The 20163-nt window shown below is 52.2% G+C and overlaps 1 protein-coding gene across 10 annotated transcripts in view; it reads left to right on the plus strand.

The window, feature by feature from the left end:
• The window catches only part of Ulk4 (unc-51 like kinase 4), a 236615-nt gene that overhangs the window by 70821 nt on the left and 145631 nt on the right, over positions 1-20163 (plus strand). For all 10 annotated transcript variants that reach the window (XM_060385048.1, XM_060385047.1, XM_060385049.1 and 7 more), the window contains 6 exons: positions 552-673; positions 833-889; positions 12511-12562; positions 12733-12827; positions 18150-18201; positions 18363-18504. In XM_060385048.1, coding sequence (XP_060241031.1) covers positions 552-673; positions 833-889; positions 12511-12562; positions 12733-12827; positions 18150-18201; positions 18363-18504 — 520 coding nt within the window. The remainder of the gene's footprint in view (positions 1-551; positions 674-832; positions 890-12510; positions 12563-12732; positions 12828-18149; positions 18202-18362; positions 18505-20163) is intronic.

Raw genomic sequence — 20163 nt, forward strand, 5'->3', positions numbered from 1 at the left:
TAGTTTTCTAAAGCAATAAGCATAATAGTCAATTTAAATAAGAGAAACAAATTTCTCAGACCACTACTGTGTTATAGCCATGTATAAATTAATTTCTAATTTAAAGGTCAACTAATAGTGGCTATGCAGATGGCCACGCAGTGTCCCCAGAGGTCACAGTGTGTTTTATTACCAGTGCGAACATGTGTGTGTGTGTGTGTGTGTGTGGCGTGCTGGGGATGTGGCTCAGTTGGTAGAGTTCCCGCCTGGGATTCATGAAGCCCTGGGTTTGATTCCCAGAACTGCATAGAAGCAGACATGGTAGCACACACCTGAAACCCCAGCCCTGTGGACCTGGGCAGTGGAGGCAGGAGGATGATCTTCAGCTATATATTGATTTGGAGGCCAGCCTGAGCTACACGAGACCCTGTGTCAATAAACAAACAAACAAACACATAAGTAAAGGCATGACTGAAAGGGCTCAGTGGCTTCCAGCTTGCACCGGAGTCTGGGTGGAGCCGTGCAGAGCTGCTGTTCCTCTGGTGTGTCACCCCCCTTGCTGTGCTTCCCAGGCGACATCCTCAATGCCCTGGCAAATGTGTCTGGCCGGAAGCACCCGTCCACAGTCCAGGGAAAGCAGCTGAAGATGTGCCTCCCCATGATGCCTGTGGTGCTCCACCTGGTCATGTCTCAGGTAACCCTGTGCCCTGCGTGGCCCCTCAGAGCGGCCACCTTCCCCGTCCCCCCCACCCTAGTGGCCTCAGAGCAGCCACCTCCCTGGGCCGGACTCTCCCCTGCCCTGAGTACGTCTGCTCATGGCTTTGGGGATCTAATCCAAGACACTCTCCCACAGGTGTTCCGGCCTCAGGTGGTGACAGAGGAGTTTCTGTTCAGCTACGGGACTATTCTGGTGAGTAGCAGGCATCATGTGGGGCGGCACTGGGCTGTCGCGGCTGCGGGACTGGGTGCGAGAAGGGAGGAATTAAGTCTGAGTGGCATTTGTTTGTAGGGAAGCGACCTTTTTGTATTTTTATCTGCTCACCATAATAAGATTTGACATTTGGAGAAAATACGTTCTTTCCTGATAACGCCCGTGTTTGGAGGCAGTAGGAAGCCCCCCCTCCCCCGTAGATGCAGAATTAGGCGTTTAAAAGGGTGTGGGTGAGCATGGCAGCCAGGATGCTGTGCTGGTTGACCCTCTGTCCCACCATGCGTGTCCCTCTCTGATGACACCGTCTGGAGTTAAACTCAGCTTTGCTCCTTCTTTCATTGCTCTCGAGGCGTGGGAAGACGAGAAAACCATGAAGGTGCCACGTTCACTCCTGTTCTGCACACACAGATCTTCCTGACGATGCTCTGACCGGAAGTTAGTGTGTGCTGTGGGTGTGCTGAGGTGGGTTGCCATAGTCCTGGCACTCGCCACCCGGAGCCTGACCTTGACGAGCAGGAGGATGGAGGTGTCCCCAAGGCAGCACGGGGTGTGCCAGAGTGGCAGTGGTTTCGGGGGCACAGAGGGCCCTCGAGTGATGTGGTTTTTCTAGAAGGTTCATCCTGGAGAAGCAGGCGCTGTTCCTAGGACATGCATTGGGTGGGGTGTGAGGTGAAAGCGTCGGGCTCAGTGAGCATGGTGGGGTGCTCCACCTCGTCCCTGCCCTCCTGCCATGAACCCTAGCGTCTGGGAAATTCCTCAGTGGGCCACATTTTCCTACACCTGGCATCTGTGCCTCATCTCTTAGCAAGACCTTGTGCTGTAAGGACACCACGCAGGCGCCAAGGCCCACACCGGTCTCGGCCCCAGTAGCCTGCTGTGCGATGTTTCACTTAGCCTTGAGATGAGTGACCTGTGTGTCCCTGCGTTCCCCCCCTCCTTCCCCCACTTCTCCTGTCAGGACTTTTCTCTGCCTGCACTGAGCACACTTACAGCTTCAACAACCTTGCTCGCCTTCGTGGACTTTCAGGAATGAGCTGTTTGCCCTTGTTTCAGGGAGAGGGCTGAGGGTGGTGGCCCGTACTGAGGAAGGAGGGCCTCTTCTTTTCTCCTCCTCTCCTCTCCCCTCTCCTCCCCTCTCCTCTCCTCTCCTCTTCCCTCCTTTCCCCTCCTCTCCCCTCCTCTCCCCTCCCCTCCCCTCTCCTCCTCTCCTCCTCTCCTCCTCTCCTCCTCTCCTCCTCTCCTCCTCTCCTCCTCTCCTCCTCTCCTCTCCCCTCCCCTCCCCTCTTTTCTTCTCCAGGACAGTCCTGCTCTCCGTGGCCTGCTGTAGGGTTGCCTCCAGACAGGTGTTTGTGGAGAGTTACAAACAACTTGCGGGTTCATTACGATGCAGAAACCCTGGCACACTCCTATGTCTCAGTTCTCAGTAGGGAGCTTAGACTAAAATGGCAAACATTGTTTGAGGCTGGCTAGATGGCTCAGTGGTTACAGGTGCTCGTAGCCAAGCTTGAGGACCTGAGTTTGAGCCCTACATCTATACAATGAGAGGAGAGGCCTGTCAGGAGCTGTGGAGTCAGGTGTTGTTAGCCTTCCCAGGACATCCTTTCAGCGCCCTGTCCTGCTGCCAGAGACAAGCCTGGCATGTCCCGCCCCTAGAGGTGGCATGTGTGAGCTGGCGCCTAAAGCTGTGAAGACAGTTGCGTTCACTTTGGTTAGCGAGGGTTTCCTAAATGTCCCTGAAGTCTGCAGAGCTCACACAGAAGAGTGTGACACACGCTCATACACGGAGCAGCGTGTGCAAGGGCACACCTGCCTGCCAATGCCCCCAACGTGGGGGCTGGGGGTTGACATTGGGTGCCCCCGTCTCTTCTCCGCTCTCTTGTTTGAGACAGGGCCTGCTTCAGAACCCTGAGTCTGCTGGTGAGCTTGTAGGTCTCCCGTCTCTGCCTTGAAGTCTTTCCTAGTGAGCTTGACACTCCCAGCTTCGCCTGGGGAGAGGCGAGCTCAGCTGACAGATCTGGCTGTGGGCAGGCTTGTGAGGCCTTGTCTTCATTGCCCATGACGTAGGAGGACCCAGCCCGCTGTGGGCAGTACACCCCTGGGCATGTGGGCTTGTTGGGTAAGCGAGCTAGTTGAGCAAGCCAGAGGAAGCCGTGCTTCTCCACGGTGTCCACCTCAGCTCCTGCTGCCGCCCCTCAGGTGGGCGATGACCTGGACGCTAAGACAAGCAAACTGGGCTCCACTGCTGCAGGTAGGCATGCACTGCAGCTGAACGCCGGCTTCGGAGTGGGCACTGGGCCTAGGTCAGCAAGCGCTTGCCCCGCGCTGTCCTGACCCAGTGTGGGTGGCAAGGCTTGACCTGGTCCCTGGAGGTCAGCGCTCTCTTCAGTGGCGTCCCCACCGCAGCTGGCTCGTCTCTGTTTAGCTGGGAATCTGCCCAGATCTGAGGCATTCAGCTGCACCCAGGAGCCGCATCCACCAGGACTTCCGCTGTGGGTGAAATGGTGCGGACAGAGCCCGGCCTGCTTTGTCTCTGCTTATTTCCAGGGTCCTTAAGGAGGGGGCCTGGAGGGCCTCGGCCGTGTGCCTCACCGAGGCACTGGACTGTTCCCCGGTAGAGCAGCAGGGACTTGAGCTCCCCTCCCAGGAGGGGGTCATTAGACCCGCTCCCAGCCGTCTGCAGTTCTGCTCAGTGGCACTCTGGGTCATGCGATCTGAGGAGGTGGGAGAACAAAGTTTCTCAGCCTGTGGGTCGTGACCCCTACAGGGCTGCACAGCAGGCGCTTACGTTGTGATTCATAGCAGCAGCAAAACCACCGGTATGAAGTAGCTCTGGAATAAATTTACGGTTGGGGTCACCGCACGTGAAGAAGTGTGTTAAAGGGCCGCAGGGTTAGGAAGGTGGCTGCTCTAGAGTGTGTAGAGAACGGACGGTGACTGACCGGGGTGGGAGACTCCATTGTGCAGCTCTGTGCGAAAACACAGTAAACCCAGCGGCTGGGTGAGCCGGCACCGATGGAGCGGCTGCCTTGCTCTGTCCTGGTGTCCTTTTACGGTGGACTATTCTAGGTAGTTACATGCAGGACCCGGGAGATTAGCTTTATGCAAACACTTTCCCCAAAGAAGTGAAATTTGTTTGGCCACAACTGAACAGGGCACTTTTCAGCCATCGTGGGCTTTCACAGGCTCCACCAAACAGGGCTTAGCCAGCCGTCACCTGGCTGGGGTCAGCCTGTCCCCACTCAGCTGCCTCCCCCCTCCCCCTCCCCGGGCCTGCAGTCAGGGCAGGGAGGCTGTGGGGACCCCCCTGCAGATTCTCACGTTTGTAGCTCCCACTGAGCTGGGCCAGAAGACAGGACCGAGCAGGTGAGAGGGAAGCAAGTGGGTGGGTCCCGGAGGACACGGACCTACTGTGTGCTGCATTTCCTGTGACAGGCGGTGCTTGTCACTGTGCACAGCTTCCTGAGCAAGGAGGGCTGACTTGCTGGTGGCTCTTGCTTTGTGTTGTTGGGAGAGCGGAGATGGTCCCCCCCCTTGGCTGTAAAGTCACCAGAGCTTACTGGCAGCCCTGGGAATGCTCCTGAGTTTTTCTGTCTGTCCTGACTGTAAGCGCCTGTTCCCGTCTTGCTGTGGATCTGTTCCGCCTCCCATAAGGAGATCTGTGAACACCATGGTGGCCCTTGGTCTGGCAGCAAGCCCCTTTACCCATGAGCCATCTCTCCAGCCCTGCAAGAGCTGTTTTCTGTGCACCTGGTGGTCGGGGCTGCTGTGTGTGTGTGTGTGTGTGTGTGTGTGTGTGTGTACGTGTGTGTGTGTGTGCACGGCTGCTGTGTATCTGCGCTGTTGTCTGCGTCCCCACAGAGACTCTGGCTTTGCTGTCCATGCTGTCTGGTTGTCTGGAGATGCTCTGGGCGAGCCTGCAGTGTGGTCACCTGCAGCCCTTCAGGCAGAAGAACAGACCAAGGAGAAGGCCCAGCACAGGCGGGGAAGCCTCTGCCTAATGGCAGCAGGAGTTTTGTCCTAAGCATTCTCATGGCTAACTATTATCTCATTTGTCTGGCCTGTATAGTTGATTTACTTTTAGTGAAGATACCGCTCATGGGCTGGAGAGAGTGCTCAGTGGTTCAGAGTGCTGCTGCCTTCCCGGAGGACCTGGGGTTCAGGTCCCTGCACCCACACGGTGGCTCACGGCCATACACCTCCAGTCCCTGAATCCGATGCCCCCTTCTCACTGCTGTGGGCCTCAGGGACGAGTGTGGCGCACAGACATGTGAGCAGACTAACATGTCTGTGTAAACAGAAATACAATGTGAAAGATTGGTTACAGAGTTCGGGATTCAGGTGTGGGAGTGTTTTTAGGCGTGCGTGGAAAGCTGGACCACAGCAGTGGTTTGCTAGGGGAGCCCTCGTGAGGAGCTGGGTGTTCCTGGGAGGGTCCCTTACACCCCAAGTCCACACAGTCTGCTGTGCAGAATATGCAGTACCTTTTTACATAGTGATTTTTTTTCTTTGATCCTTTGGGGACAGAGCCTTGCTCTGTAGCCACGGTTAGCCTTGAAATCACTAAACAGTCCAGCCAGAGCTTGGACTCACACTGATCCTCCTGCCTCAGCCTCTTGATTACTGGGATTACAGGCGTGGGCCGCCACATCTGGTTAAATTGTATCACAGTTGACCAATTTCTGCTCTGGGTTAATAGCTTGTAGCTGGTTACTTTTAGTTCTATGGTCCTCATATTTTATCTGCTATTTATCAAACTTTCCGATGGATTGAACCCAGGGTCCTGTATATGCTCTGGTACGAAGCTGTAGCCCCAGCCCTGCCGTTTGGTGTGTACAAAGCACTACATTTATTGATGGTTTGTGAGCTGAAAGCATGAGCGGAGGTGTGTGATATATACAAGAGCACAGGTGCCTGGCCTGTCACGGTGTGACAGAGACCGTCTCCCTGAGCTCACAGGCAGGGAACAGCTGTCCTGCTCAGATTTCAGCCAGGGACTGGGGAGAGAAGAGGGCATCAGGGGCTGGTGCCCAGCTGCTAAGTTTTTCTTCCTAAAACCAGAAGGGTTTTTTGTGCCTGCCCCAGCTCTGAAGAATGACACGGAGACTTATATTTACAATAGCTTCAGGCCTTACCTGACCCTTGTTCCCAGCCAGCTCTTATAACCTGTGTTAACCCATTTATATTAATCTATGTCTGCCATGTGGTTCATTACCTCTTCTTCATTTTCATATGTTCTACATCCTCTGTCTCATAGGTGAATGTTTTTCACGCCTGATTTTTTCCCCCTGGTATCCTCTCTTTGCCCAGGAGTCCTGCCTTTGCTATCAGCCATTCAGCTCTCTATTCAGCCAATCAGAAGGTTAAGGAGAACAATGTTTACAAAATACTGTGACAGGTCATGCTTCACAACACCAAAGTTTGGTCTATAGTCAGCTCTCTGGGTACAGACATCAGCATTTGAATAATACAAGAACAGTCTTTACACAGTGCACAAAAAGATCACCCTAACATCTCCCGCCTTTAGTCCAGTAAAAGGAACTTCCTCATATATTATTAACTGAATACAATGAGAACAATTATGAAAACTATTAGGTAAGAATTACATTCACAATGTCCAGTCCAGTTGTATTTGGCAACCTTGGAGAAAGCACTTTACTATCTATCCTATCTTGGTGAGTCTAAGGATCTGAACCTAAATCACTTTTTATTATAACTTTCATTTATCAACCACAGACAACTTTTTAGACCTTGAAATAGTGTCTTAGGTCCTTCACGGCTTAAGCTTTTTATGTCTCTCAATCTTATAAACTTTACATCTCTTTTGTGTGTTTTTTTTGCATCTGATAACAAGGAAATCTGGAAGACTGTAACTATCTAGTCTCCAACCCCATCAGAGACCTGAGTAGGACAACTATTACCCAAGTAAACAGGAAGTGCAGAGCAGGCAGCTCCCAAAACTGTAGAAATGGCAGAGACTGCTGGCTGCCTGGACAGTTACCCACGATTCCTCTGCAATGTTGGAGCATCCATCTCCCCGCCTACTGGCTCAGAATATCTGACCGACTTTTCTGTGAAGCAGGAATTATGAAGGACTTGCCTACCGTGTCCTGGCAAAGATCAGCAGTGGACTTTCTTTGTATCCTACTTGTCCACAGCTTGGACAGCATGCTGTCAGCAGTTGAGGCAAAGGCATCTTTTCGCCCAGTAGCTACCTTTGCCAAAATGAAAGCCAACTCCATATGGAGGTTTTTTGATGCCCATCATCATCTTTGAGGTAGAGTGGGGTTCCGCCAGGAGCAGTTATGTCTCACTGTCATGAAAAGCCTTATGCTATTAAAACATCTTTAATGCCACATTCTGTAGATCTCTGAAGTGCTTGAAGAGCACCTGTCTGTCTGTAGTATATTTGCATAGGCAAACATTGCTTGTTTCTAGCTTTTCACTATCTTCTTAACTTCAAAAGCACCTACAGGAGGCTAAATAAAGCTTATTTCTGTGATTAATCAAACTAGTACCAACATGACCACAAGTTTGATTAACTACTTGCATTTCTTAATTATCCTGAACAGTTTCTAATAATAGTTTTCAAAAGGACTAGAGCTTCACATTGCGTTTTAAATGAGTTGCATAGGTACAATACCTTAAACATGAATTGAAATATATACAGTATGCTATAGCAAAATATAACCTTAAATTTGTATCAATGTATAAAAATCTATACCAATGTAAAATATTTGGCTTACTGTGGCTTTCTAGTCTAAAAGTAGATTCAATAATCTACTCTGCCTTGGCCTATCATTCCTATGTCCTCCTTTTTTCCTTTCCTTCCTCTCCCGCCTTCTCCCTAGCTTTAGATAAGAGAGAAAGAAGGATAGAGGAAAGAAAAAGAAAGAAATTCCTGAATCTAACCTCTGTTACTTTGTTTCCTCCCTGACTAAGACCGTTAACTTGTGACCAGCCCTCTTTAATTGATGACAAGCATTCATCACCCATTGAATGACTCCAAACCACCCATCCAACCTCTTGGGAATGGGGTGTCTTTCTCTTGAAATTGCTTCCTGCTGTCTGGGGTGACAGCATCTTTTGAGTGCCCTAAGAAAATTGGGATATTGGCCAAGTCCTAGGAGAGTTAGCTGTATCATTTGCTATCCAGTCTCTGTGTGATGGCAAAGTGAACGGTCTGGAAGGCTGGGCCATCTTAGCTAGCTCTTCTGAAGTTGTCTGGTTGCAGAGTTTCGAGGATACAACAGCTGAGGCAGTCCGTGAGGCTGGATTATTTGGGATGCTTGTCTTGTATTCACTGGTGTCTGGTCCTTTTTTTCTGAAAACACAAACTTAAAGGTAGCGCACATTTCTGCACTAACACATGCACGGAATGTGCAGGTGCACATTGGCTAAAGATGATTCTCTGCTCTTTGAGCAGGTGAAAGACACCACGTTTTATGTCTGTTTGGACTGTGTCCCTAAACTGTAGTATAAATCTCCATCCACGCCATATGAAAAGATAACATGAAAGTCCTGAGAACTCTGTAGCCGGCAAGATTCATTGGCTTCACAGACACATGTGTCAGCTGGCCTCAGAGCTGTGCCCACATAGAGGGATCAGCACTATGTCACCTGCTTTGTTGGTCTTCTTGCCTTCTTCCTTCATATCTGCAGCCAAGGTTTTCAAGAGGTCTCCCCTGCCCAAATCTAATCGTTATTGATTGTGACAGAATCATAGCTTTTCTTCTCCTTTGAAAAACAAAGGTAAAACCTCTCCCCCAGCGCAGCACATTTCCCGCTTTCTATTCTGAAGTTAAGACGTATATAGGTTGTTTTAATTTGGCATTCCTGTCCTCATCCAGTGTCTTTCAGCAGCTGTGCTGTTTGTCTCATGGACTTAATCTAGCTCTGGGAGATCCCATTCCACCTTCTGCTGTATGAGCATTTCTCTAAATTCCCTTTAGCTCTCTCCATAATCGCTGTAAGGTTTAAAGTGTATCTGTAACACTTTCTATACCATGAAGTCTAAAAACGTTATCTTTTCCTGGACACACATGGCAGAGCATCATCAGCTTCAGCGTGTAAAGGCATCTCCAAGATGGCCCCTGCCTCTGATCAGCATGCAGCCTCAGCACCAGCCCTTTCCGAATTCTAGGCTTCAAGCCCTTTGGAACTCTGAATATGTGTCTGTGCTTGTGCATACTTCAATTTTCCAAACTCCACAAAATAAAACACATGAACTATTGTGTGACTTTGCTCTAAGGTGGCATCATTAAACAGAACCTGTATTCTCAACTCAGCGTATAGACCTTCATCTAGCAAATGATCTTGACAACAAATATAATCTCTAGTCTGAGCACGGCGGCTCACAGCTGAAGCATTTGTATCTGGCATCTCTACGGGCTCCCCTGCTGCAGTCTCCTCAAGCCTTTGGGGGTTTCTCTCATCTGGAACTGACTTCTTTGCTGTCATTGTAGGCTCAAGATTGGAATCCTCTGAAGAGCCTTTATTCTGAGCCACAGGATTTTCCAATTTCCTTTCTATTACCTCCTCCACCCAAGCATTTAATGTTTCAGTCTTTTCCTTCTCTAAGTCTGCTCTATTCTGATCTTTCTTAAAGAGGATGTATACAAGTGTAGTCACTACTGAAAATATAATTATTTGTGTGCTGATAATCAAACCAAAATTATATGGAATTCAAATGCCCTCTGCATTGTGTTCTTCGTTTTTTAGCATAGAAAATATATATTTTAAAATCTCTCTAACTCTTTCCTTTCCTTTTTTTTTTTTTTTTTTTTTTTTTGAGACAGGGTTTCTCTGTGTAGCCTTGGCTGTCCTGGACTTGCTTTGTAGACCAGGCTGGCCTCTAATTCTGAGATCACCTGTCTCTGTCTCTGAGTGCTGGGATCAAAGGCATGTTCCGCCACTGCCTGTTGGAGACTTGACTTTATTATGCACATTTACAGATCATGTTTTCTCATTTCTCTCCCTCCTTCCTTCAGGGTCTTTATTAGTCTTTCTCCTTCTTTGGAGACTTTATTTTCTATGTGCATTTCTTTCTTTCTTTCCTTTTTCTGCTTTCCAGCTTAATACCTTTTTCTGCATTTAATTTTTCTATACTTTTTGCCATCCTTACATCACTTATTCTTTTTAATTTTACTTAGCTCTCTCTTTAAGGGCTTCACTTTATTATTTTCAAAGTTTTTTCTATGACTGTCTATATACAGTTTCTTTTTTTTTCTTCTTCTTTTTTTCTTTTTTTAGCATCTAAGCACATTTTCATATGTTTTTACCTGACCACAGGTTTGTCTGATCAGGTCTTCAGTTTTTCAGTCTGGGTGTGGATTTTCCCTTCAGCTCAGCTTAGCACATGGCTGCTTGCTCCTCCACCTGGGCTGGTCTAGCCCTGACTCTGGGGTGGAGCTGCTGTTCGTCGGCGGCATGCCACGCTGCCCTGGGTCACCCCAGCTCTGGAAAGGTGGTGCCAGCAGCTGCACTGGGCCTGGGCTGTCATCTCTGGGAAGTGTTTCCCACGGGCTGCAGGCAGCCAGGCGCTGCTCAGTCTGGTCCCCACACCTGCTAGCATGAGAGAGACGAACCCACTGTCACTCCAGTGTGAGGTGGCACAGCAGGGCGTTGCTGCACCTGTGGAGTGCACTGAGGCTCCAGTTACCCGCTTGCTGCCCACGGCTCACAGGCCCCGCCTAGATACAGGGCTGCAGAGGAGATGCCATCTGCACTCTGTGCCCTTCAGAGGCTGCTTCCTAGAGAGCCACATCTGGCTCTGGGGAGCGCTCACTCCCTGCCTTCCACCCAGGACTTTTTGGAACTATTCTCAGGCACTAAGCTTGGATCTTATGCCAAATGTTGGATGCCAATTAAAACCAGAAGGGCTTTCTGTGCCTATCCAGCTCTGAAGAATGACACGGAGACTTATATTTACAATAGCTTCAGGCCTTACCTGACCCTTGTTCCCAGCCAGCTCTTATAACCTGTGTTAACCCATTTATATTAATCTATGTCTGCCACGTGGCTCATTACCTCTTCTTCATTTTCATATGTTCTACATCCTCTGTCTCATAGGTGAATGTCTTTCACACCTGATATTTCCCCCTGGTATCCTCTCTTTGCCCAGGAGTCCTGCCTTTGCTATCAGCCATTCAGCTCTATTCAGCTAGTCAGAAGGTGATGGAGAACACTGTTTGCAAAATACTGTGACAGGTCATGCTTCACAACACCAAAGTCTGATCTATAGTCAGCTCTCTGGGTATGGAAGTCAGCATTTGAATAACACAAGAACAGTCTTTACACAGTGCGAAAAAAAGATCACCAGCGTGTGTGTGTGTGGTGTGTGTGCTGTGTCGACTCTCACGTGGTGTGTGTGTGCTGTGTCGACTCTCACGTGGTGTGTGTGTGCTGTGGTGTGTGGCCTGTGGACTCTCGCTCTGTGCCGTGGTGTGTGTGTGGTGTGTGTGTGTGGTGTGTGTGTGGTGTGTGTGTGTGGTGTGGTGTGTGGTGTGTGTGTGTGCTATGTCGACTCTCACGTGGAGCTGTGGTGTGTGGTGTGTATACTCCAGCTGGTCACTTGGAGGAACTAACCACAGTGACAATTGTAAGGACAGGCACTAGACACTACTGAAACCTGCACCAAGGCCTTGATCTCTGTTTCTCCGTGACCTGGATTCCTTGTGTACCTGGACATTCCTGTGGGGTGACTGATATCGCCAAATTAGGTGTCTTTCTTTACAGCTCCTGGCAGTGAGGGGAAGGCAGCGTGTACTGTCCGGCTGTGTCAGCCTGATTGTTCTCATGCAGGTATTTGAGACAAGGTCTTCACATGGCAGGTAGCTCACCGTGTATGCCTGGGTAGCTAAAGCTCAGGGCCGACGGCCGCCTCAGCCCCCAGGTGGGATGACAGCATGGCTTCTGTCACCCACGCCTGTCCTCCCCCATGCCTGTCCTCCCCCACGCCTGCCCTCACTGTTTTATCACCTCTGAGTTATTGCAACACTAACTCTTTGTGTAGTAAAGTTTTGACCATCTGTCTTAAGGGCCTAGAGAGACGGCTCGGCTCAGCAGTTGAGGGCGCCTGTTGCTCATGGGAGAACCTGCGGGTAGTTTCCAGCACCTGTGGTGGCTCCCGTCTCTTTAACTCTAGCTCTGGGATCCACTGCCCTCTGCTGGAGTCCCTGGGCACTGCACGCACACAGTCCGCATCGTCATGGGAAAAACACTCATTCACAAAGGAAATCTTAAAATTACGTGTGTGCATATCTGTGTGAGCACACGTGTCTGTACACATGTGAGTGCAGGCACATGTGGAACCCAGAAGAAGGTGTCAGAGCTGGAGGTACAGTTGTGAGTCAGCTTGGGTTCCAGGAATTGCGCTCTTAACTACTGAGCCACCTTTCCATACACGAGCGAGTGGTACATGCGAATGTGCTGTGTGGAGCATTTCTGCACACACTTTAAACCATGATTGCGGCGTTTGCAGCATCTGCATGTAGTTTCCCCTGAATTTAGGAAGCGGTGTGTTTCCGGGCAGCATCTTCACCCCCTAAGTTTTACTGCAGAGTGGTTTTGGAAGTCCCGCTCACTGAGCACTTCTTTTCCAGGGTCACATCAACTCAGTGGACCTGGGAGAAACGAACATCGACGGAGCCGTAGGTGAGCAGCCTGGCACCCGACCCCGGCGCCCCAGAGGGTGGGGCAGACAGACCCCTGGCACCCGACCCCGGCGCCCCAGAGGGTGGGGCAGACAGACCCCTGGCACCCGACCCCGGCGCCCCAGAGGGTGGGGCAGACAGACCCCCGCAGCAACGCCTCTGTGGTCCTAGGCATGGCGGCCTCCGAGGAGTTCATCAAGATCACGCTGTCAGCGTTCGAGGCTGTGATCCAGTACCCGGTTCTGCTGGCCGCCTACCGCTCCACGGTCAGTTTCCAGCAAAGCCTCTGTGTCTGTTTGATGATCCCACGTGTGTACCGGGTGACACATGTGCCTCCCACAGAGAAACCATCTGTGAAAGCGGGAGAGCATGGAGAGTCTGCTGCCTGGGGAGGGCTAAGTCTGTCTCCTTCACTTTCTGCCCCCTTCCCTGTGGTGGCCAGGAGCACATGCCTGTGAAGGAGGGCTTTGCAGACATGTGTATGTGTGTGCGTGTGCATGTGTGTGTGTGTGTGTGTGTGTGACTTCCTGAGTCACTTGTTCTCCTGACTCCTGCTGCTGCCTCAGCCACTGACTGAGGTTTTGGTGGCTTTTCTTCTGGAGTAGGAAGCCATCTTGTGGACATTTTGCTTCCTTTTTCATGCCTGCATCACTGTTGTAGTTTTCTGACCCCGGAGGTCGGCTCCAGTTGGTGAATTGTTTGTTTACATGTTTCATGCAGTTGCCAGCATCGTTGCATGCTTTGCGGCGTCTGCCACGCTGTCGTCCTGTGTCTGTGAGGCCTCGTGGTCAGCGCTGTGTGTCCTTCCTCCCTGAAGCCTCTGTGCACACCCCTCTCCTCCTCAGATGCCTCGTGCTGGCCTCTGCTAGGAGCCCCGTTTTGTCACACCATAGCCTTCTGTGGCAGGAGGCACCAGAGGCCGTACTCCTCAGGACACGCTCCTCCATGTCGTAGGAGTGACATGTGGCCAGGGCTGGGAGGCAGAGCTTCAGCCACCACCTCTGCCCGGAGCCACACTCCCGTGGCCTCACTCAGCCCCCTGCTGGCTCGCCAGGGTTCCGGGAGTCCTGTGTTGGCTGGCTAACGGCTCCTGCTGGACGGAGTCCATCACTTTCTACTGAAGACCTCCATCCAGAAACAGATCTCATTGTCTCTCCAGGCGTTTACAGTGTTAGGATTTGGGTTTTCCTGCATCTCATCGCAGTTTTCAGTGATAGGTCCCCAGGCCTTTGATTGAGATGTTATTTATTGATCCTGTTGCTTAATGAACAATAACCTCACGGCTAATTCGCTTAGATCCAGTGTTTATAAATATCTGTATTGCATTTAAATAGAAATTTAATTAGTGTGTTTTCTAATCACGAAACACAAGTGAGCTAATTATTGCCACTACAGCCTCAATTATGATAGAAAAGGCATCGTCACAACTCACCACTTCATAAAAATGTTCACTAATGCCGCAGCCCATGGGGAACTTGTAATTATCTCTCCTTGGGCATGACTGGAATGCATGAGGAAGAAGATCCACAGCCCAGGGGGCCTGTGATTGCTTTAGATTTCAGCACATGCCGTGTTCAAGGCTCCGATCGATGTCTGCTCACACGGAAGAAGCTAAGAGCACTTAACTCTTGCTGAGCTCTGAGCCTCGCACTTGCTCCCTTGGGGCAGGCAGGCGTTGAGCTCTGTGGTTTGCTGAGGTCGGGCCCACCCAGCACAGGCATCTTGTGAGCGGGCTGACTGTGAGCAGGCTGACCGTGAGTGGGCTGACCTGACCATGCGGGGCATCACTCAGAACATGACAGCACCAGATCTGTGCACAAACTCACTTTAATTGTCAACCTGACAGGTGCAGGATCCCCTGGGGAGGGCGGGGTCCCCATGGTGGGGGGGGGCTGCCCAGATCAGGTTGCTCTGGAGGCACTCTGTAGGGGATGGCCTTGACTGTGGTGGCTGATGTTCGTGGGTGGAGAGGCAGGAGCCAGCTCACTGTGGGTGACACCATTCCCTGGGACTGTGTCCTGGACTGTATAAAAGAGGAGAGAGTGAGTGTGAGCCAGCCCCAGACAGCGTCAAACTGTCCCTGGCCCCAGGTAACAATGTTTCTTTGACTTCTCAGGAAGGGAAAACAGTTTAGTTTGAACCCATCAAGTATGCAGCTGGACGGCTAGGATGTCAGCCTAGGAGGGAGAGTATTCTTGTTTCTGGTAACTTCTGCCGGCCTTCCAGAAGTCTGCGCTAAAGGGTGACGTGGCCCCTGGCCAACACTGCTAGGAGGCTGGGCAGAGACGAAGTGTAGCTAGTGCGTTTCTTACCTCCCCTCATCGCTCACCCTCCTTTCCCGCCTCGGTAACCTGAGATAGTGTGGAGTTTTTATTGTTGTTGTTGTTTGTTTGTGAACCAGCTCTTGAAAGGAAGGCTGGAGAATGCAGTGATTTGCATTGAGCACACACGTGTGCGTGTGTGTGTGTGTGTGTGTGTGTGTGTGTGTGTGCACATGTGTAGTGTATGGTGTTACTAAGAGAGCAAAGTCAAGGTTTGCAGATGTAGTGTGGGTAGGGGATCCACAGGGTACAGGTGACCTAGGCAGCCTGCTGGCTCGTGCCTGATTGTGTAAGGATGCATTTCTTGAGTTGAGTGTGCAAGGGGAGTTAAGCCCTAATCAGGATGGGAAGTGTGTGCTGGAGGCAGAGGGCATGCACAGCTCTGCTTGACCAGGCCTCGAGCCGAGCAGGCAGCCTGGCCCTGGGGAGATGTTTAAGGAGGCCTGAGTGGCCTGGCCTAAGGTGGGGTTCACTTGGCCAGGGTGACTTCCAGGGCTGCTGACGAGGTTGGGCTGGGGCGTCGTGTTTGCACAGAGAGGAATGCCGTGTCCACTTGTACCCTCTGCCCTAGGGGGCAAGTTACGGGAGAGGCGTGCAGCAGCTCAGGCGGGCGGTGGCTCTTCATCTCAGGGATCCTTTGCTGGCCACTGGTGCTTCTCCTGTGTGGTTTCACAGAGTTCTGCCCGCATTAGGGGTGCGGTTCGCCCCATGCTGTGGGAATCTGGGGTGGCGGCCGCCGAGACTGTAGGTTTTATTTTCAGTATTGCTGTAGATACACAGACTAAGTGTGTGCAGTTTGGGGGAAACCATTCCTATTGAAATACCAGCTGCATGTTTTGAGGGACGCCTTAGCCCCACGCTGTCATGTTTTGGAGGGACGCCTTTACCCCACACTGTCGGGCCCTCTGACCTCAGCACCCTTGCAGCTGTCTTCCCTTCAGCCACTGGGGAGGGAGTGCTTAAGCTCTGGGGCCTGGGGACAGACTGCAAAGGCCAGCCTGCCCATCTGCCTGGCTTCTCTAGGTTTGATTTCGTCTTGGGGATTTTCAAGTGAGCACACTTAGCTCTCCCCGTTTGCATACTCAGAATGCAGATCTGCAGAGTAGAAGGCAGTGTCTGCATCAGACAGAGAAGAGGGTCGGGAGCCTGCTCCGCACCGGTTCTGACATCCTCCTGCCTGACGCCTGGTGTCAAACACGCCCACCTTCCCGGAAGCCCGAGATCACCGCCTCTTCATTGCTGTACTGTGTGTGCACCGATGGAGAATGGTCACTTTCAGCTCTCAGTAACCGTGATGGGTTGATATTGGCCGTGATGAGCCTTCTGTGGACACTGTCATATCAGCTGTGGAATTTATCTTACGTTTGTGTAAACGCACCATGGCTGACGGTGTCGGCACAGGAGTCATGTGTCAGTTACATAATCCTTCACCCACTATTGTCTTTACAGTGGAGACAACAACCTTGAGATGTCCATGGGAAGATGCAGAAAGATCTGCAAGAATGCCTCTCAGAACTCCTCCTCCTCCTCGCCTTCCTCCTCCCCCTCCTCCTCCTTTTTCTCATAGGAACCAAAAGCATGTCTTACCCCTGTGCCCTGAAGACCATAATTACTTAATATTTTAGGTTGTGTTTCCTGTGTTCCTTTTTGCTGGGGTCATTAGGTCCTGAGGTGCATGCTCTGCCAGAAGGGAGGTGCTCCCTTTCCTTGTTAGGACCCGGGGCACAGTGACTGTTTTGAAAACCGTGAGTTGTGAAATAGGATATCAATAGTCCATCAGTCACTTCCCTACGTTTCTTTCTGGTCCTTGAGTCGTTTCTTCTTCTCTCATGTAATACGCCTGGCCACAACCTTCTCTACTTCCTGCTTCTTCTGTCCCTTAGTGTGGATCGCCGGGTGGACACTAACGCTCATGTAACTGCTTTTATTTCTTTCCTTATTTCATTTGTGTGTACGTGTGTTATCTTTGCAAAGTGCACACCCTTAAAATAGGAAGTGCTTTTGAGCGCACAGAGGCCAGAGGAGGGCGCTGGACTCAGCAGCTGGACTTACAGGCAGTTATGAGTCACTCAACATGATGCTGGGAACCGAACTCGGGTCCTCTGCAAAGCAGCACATGTGTGCTCTTGACTGCCCAGGCGTCTCCTCAGCCTGCGTGGGTTTCTCATTGAGTAGCTTCCTGATGAAGAAATCAGGCTGCTGAGCTGAAAGGAGCAGCCTTCCCACCGGGGCAGTACTCAGGCGCATGCCTCAGTTCCTACCCCTCAGGGTGCTTCTGCAGAGGCTTCCTCACTTCTGGAGATAGTTTGTCACTGTGGGACATGTGGGACACCGCTGCGATTGCCTTGAGGTAGTGAAGAAGGACACATTCATTAAAAACAAAATGGCGGTGGACCTAGATTCCACAGGCCTTTGACCACGTGCGCAGGGCCGCACACTGCCGTCCTCACAGTGCGGATTGTCAGGCCATCTGTGTCAGGCACAGCTGTGAGACTCCCCGGTCTCTCTTCATTCATTGAGCTGTGGGGAGAGGGCGGTGGGTGACGGGCGCTCTCGCTTACTCTGTGGAGTTACTGTTAACTTGTTGTAGCATCTGAATCCTTGCTCTACACAGACCTGCACCCCTGACTGGTTTTAAACCATCTGGATGTAAAGTGTTACTCTTTTAAGCTCTGTGTGTCTGCCGTCACTGCTTGAGCGTTGTGCGTGTCTGTTGGCTGTGGAGGCCGCTTCCCTCTGGGGTTGCTCTTCGCATGTCTGTCTAGCGCCTGGCCTGCCCCCTTCACAGGGGCTGCTTGGATGGCATCTCCACGGCAGTCCACCGTCAGGTCCCGGGAGCAGACCAAGCTCCAGCCTTTGCTTCTCGCTGGGTTTGAGGGGAGCGTGATGCTTAATCTGCAGCGTGACAGGCGGAGAGTCGTGCAGACAGGGTCATCATGAGGGATGAGCAGAGGAGGTTAGCTGAGGTGGGAGGACCCACGTGGGCAGCGGCATTCTTAGGCTGTGCCCCGGGCTGGGCACAAAGGGGAAATTAGCTCACCTCCGGCATCCAACCTCTGCGTCCCTGGATGCCGTGTGACTGCTGCCTCACGCCCTGGCTGCCAGGCCTTCCACCACGAGGGAATTCACCCTCGCCCTGGTGCCCAGTGACCTCTCCCACCCCCATGCACTTCCGTCTCCCTCCTTTGCTAGACGCTCTGCTGGTGGGCACGCAGGGCCGGTGCCCACAGCCGAGCCCTGAGCTCAGCTTCCTGTCCTGTCCTCCAGGTCGTTGATTACATCCTGCCACCCCTAGTCTCCTTGGTGCAAAGCCAGAATGGTGAGTACGGCTGTGGCCAAGAACTGGCTACACACTCTGGGAATAACTGGGTGCTGCTGGGGACCTGGGGTGCGCTGGCCCTCCTGCCTCCTGCCTTGCCCGGTGTGCCACGGTGATGAGCACACATTCTGTCCCTTCTCTGCACTGTTTCTTCCCTGCAGTGGAGTGGAGGCTCTTCAGCCTGCGGCTGCTCTCGGAGACCACAACCCTGCTGGTGAGCCAGGAGCCGGAGGACGGCGGCCAGCCTCGCTGCGATTCTGACAGCAGCCTCCTGGTGCTCATCAGGGACGAGCTGCTCCCCCAGTAAGCTCCGCGGCCGTCCAGCCCTCGACGGGGTCTCCACGGCCCCGTGTCTGTCCATGTCTCATGCTGGAGAGCCCTGCACACAGCTGCGCCCACTCCACCCGGGAGGACCTGGAGGGCTCAGCCTCTTTACAAGCCTCTGGTGGGCCTGTTCTGGGGACAGCACTCTGATGCAGACCGAAAGATGTTCCTCTCAGGGCGGGAGGGGGCTGAGAGTCAAGACCACGGCATGGAGACTCCTCCTGGCAGCACTCAGAAATAAGAGTGCTAGCGGCCAGTCTTCCTTTTCCTGGACTCCTCGGGAGGAAGGGGCGTGGTAAGAAGGTGAACTTGGGAGGGGGTGCCATTGCTCCTCCTGCTGCCCTGTTGCTCACAGTGAGGATGCAGCAGGGAAATTCCGGGAGCCCCAGTGGGGCAGGGAAACAGTCATGGTGCAGAGAACCCCCAGCTGGATCAAACAGTACCTTCTGTTTGTTTCAAGTCTTTCTCTGTCTCCCAAGCCCTTCTGGAACTCTCTGTTTAGCCCAGGCAGGCCTTGAGCTAACAGTCCTCCCAAAGCCTCATGCTGACATTGCAGGCAAACAGGGCATGCAACAGGGCTTGCCCTCAGTGTTAAAACAGCGCCGCCTCTCCCTAGGAGCTCAGCTTACAGGATTAAATGCAAGGCTGCATATTTTGCATTACTGTGCATGCCACATTTGGGGTCCCTCAGGGTGGGCTGCAGTCACTCCATGCTCAGGTGGTCCAAGATGGCAGCCCTGCCCTCCGCCTCCCTCTGTCTGTGGCAATGTGACTCCGCCAGAGGTGGGACTTTGAAAAGCCTTACCTAGAATTAGATAAGGTTTTAGAACAAATTTAAAGCCTGTGCTTTCAGGTGGCTTCGGCCCACCTGGCTAGCCAAGCAAAGTACATGATGGGAAGGGGCTGATTCTGCCCCAGGCAATTGTCTCTTTGTCGTCCCTCACCTCCACAGTTTTTTGAGTTACAATTTCCACTTATTTATATGTGTGCAGCGCCTGTGTGCAGAGATCAGGGCGCCACGCTGAGGACTTGGCCCACCCCTTCCAGCATGTGAGTTCCAGGACGGCTCTTGAGTTGTCAGGCTCGGCAGAAGCACCCTGGCCCACTGAGCCCTCCTGCTGACCCACTGCTCAGCTCCCATCTGAGGGCCCCGGGGGATTCTGCTTCTCATCCGTGCCGCATGGCTTCTGTAACTCGTCACCAGAGGCCAGCCGGCATGGCGTGACATGTGTGCTCTCTGTTAGCGCAGAGGCTCAAGCCCAGCTTCTGTGGCGGAGCTCCTCAGGCTTCCTGCTAGCCCCTGAGGCAGTGCCGGACTCGGCCTCTGGGTTCCACACCCTAGCCCCACTCCCCATCCCCATGTCTCATTCCCTTTTGTCTCTCTGTCAGGATATGATCTGATTGTTTAGGGTGGTGACAGGCTGAGGTCCTTAGAAGATCTGTGAAGGCCCCACAGCAGGTTGGTCCATACTCAAACCTCAGAGGGTGCCGACTCACCCCACCCTCACAGGGCCACAGCTCCGATAGAGCCACTGCCGTGGCCTTGTCACGTGCTCACTCAAAGTCAGCAGCTGCTTGTCAAATCCCATGCCCAGAAGCTCTGTGATGACTGTCACCACTCTCAGGGGACTCAGGCTG

Source organism: Meriones unguiculatus, chromosome 6 (genome assembly GCF_030254825.1).
Source record: "Meriones unguiculatus strain TT.TT164.6M chromosome 6, Bangor_MerUng_6.1, whole genome shotgun sequence".
Classification (NCBI taxonomy): domain Eukaryota; kingdom Metazoa; phylum Chordata; class Mammalia; order Rodentia; family Muridae; genus Meriones; species Meriones unguiculatus.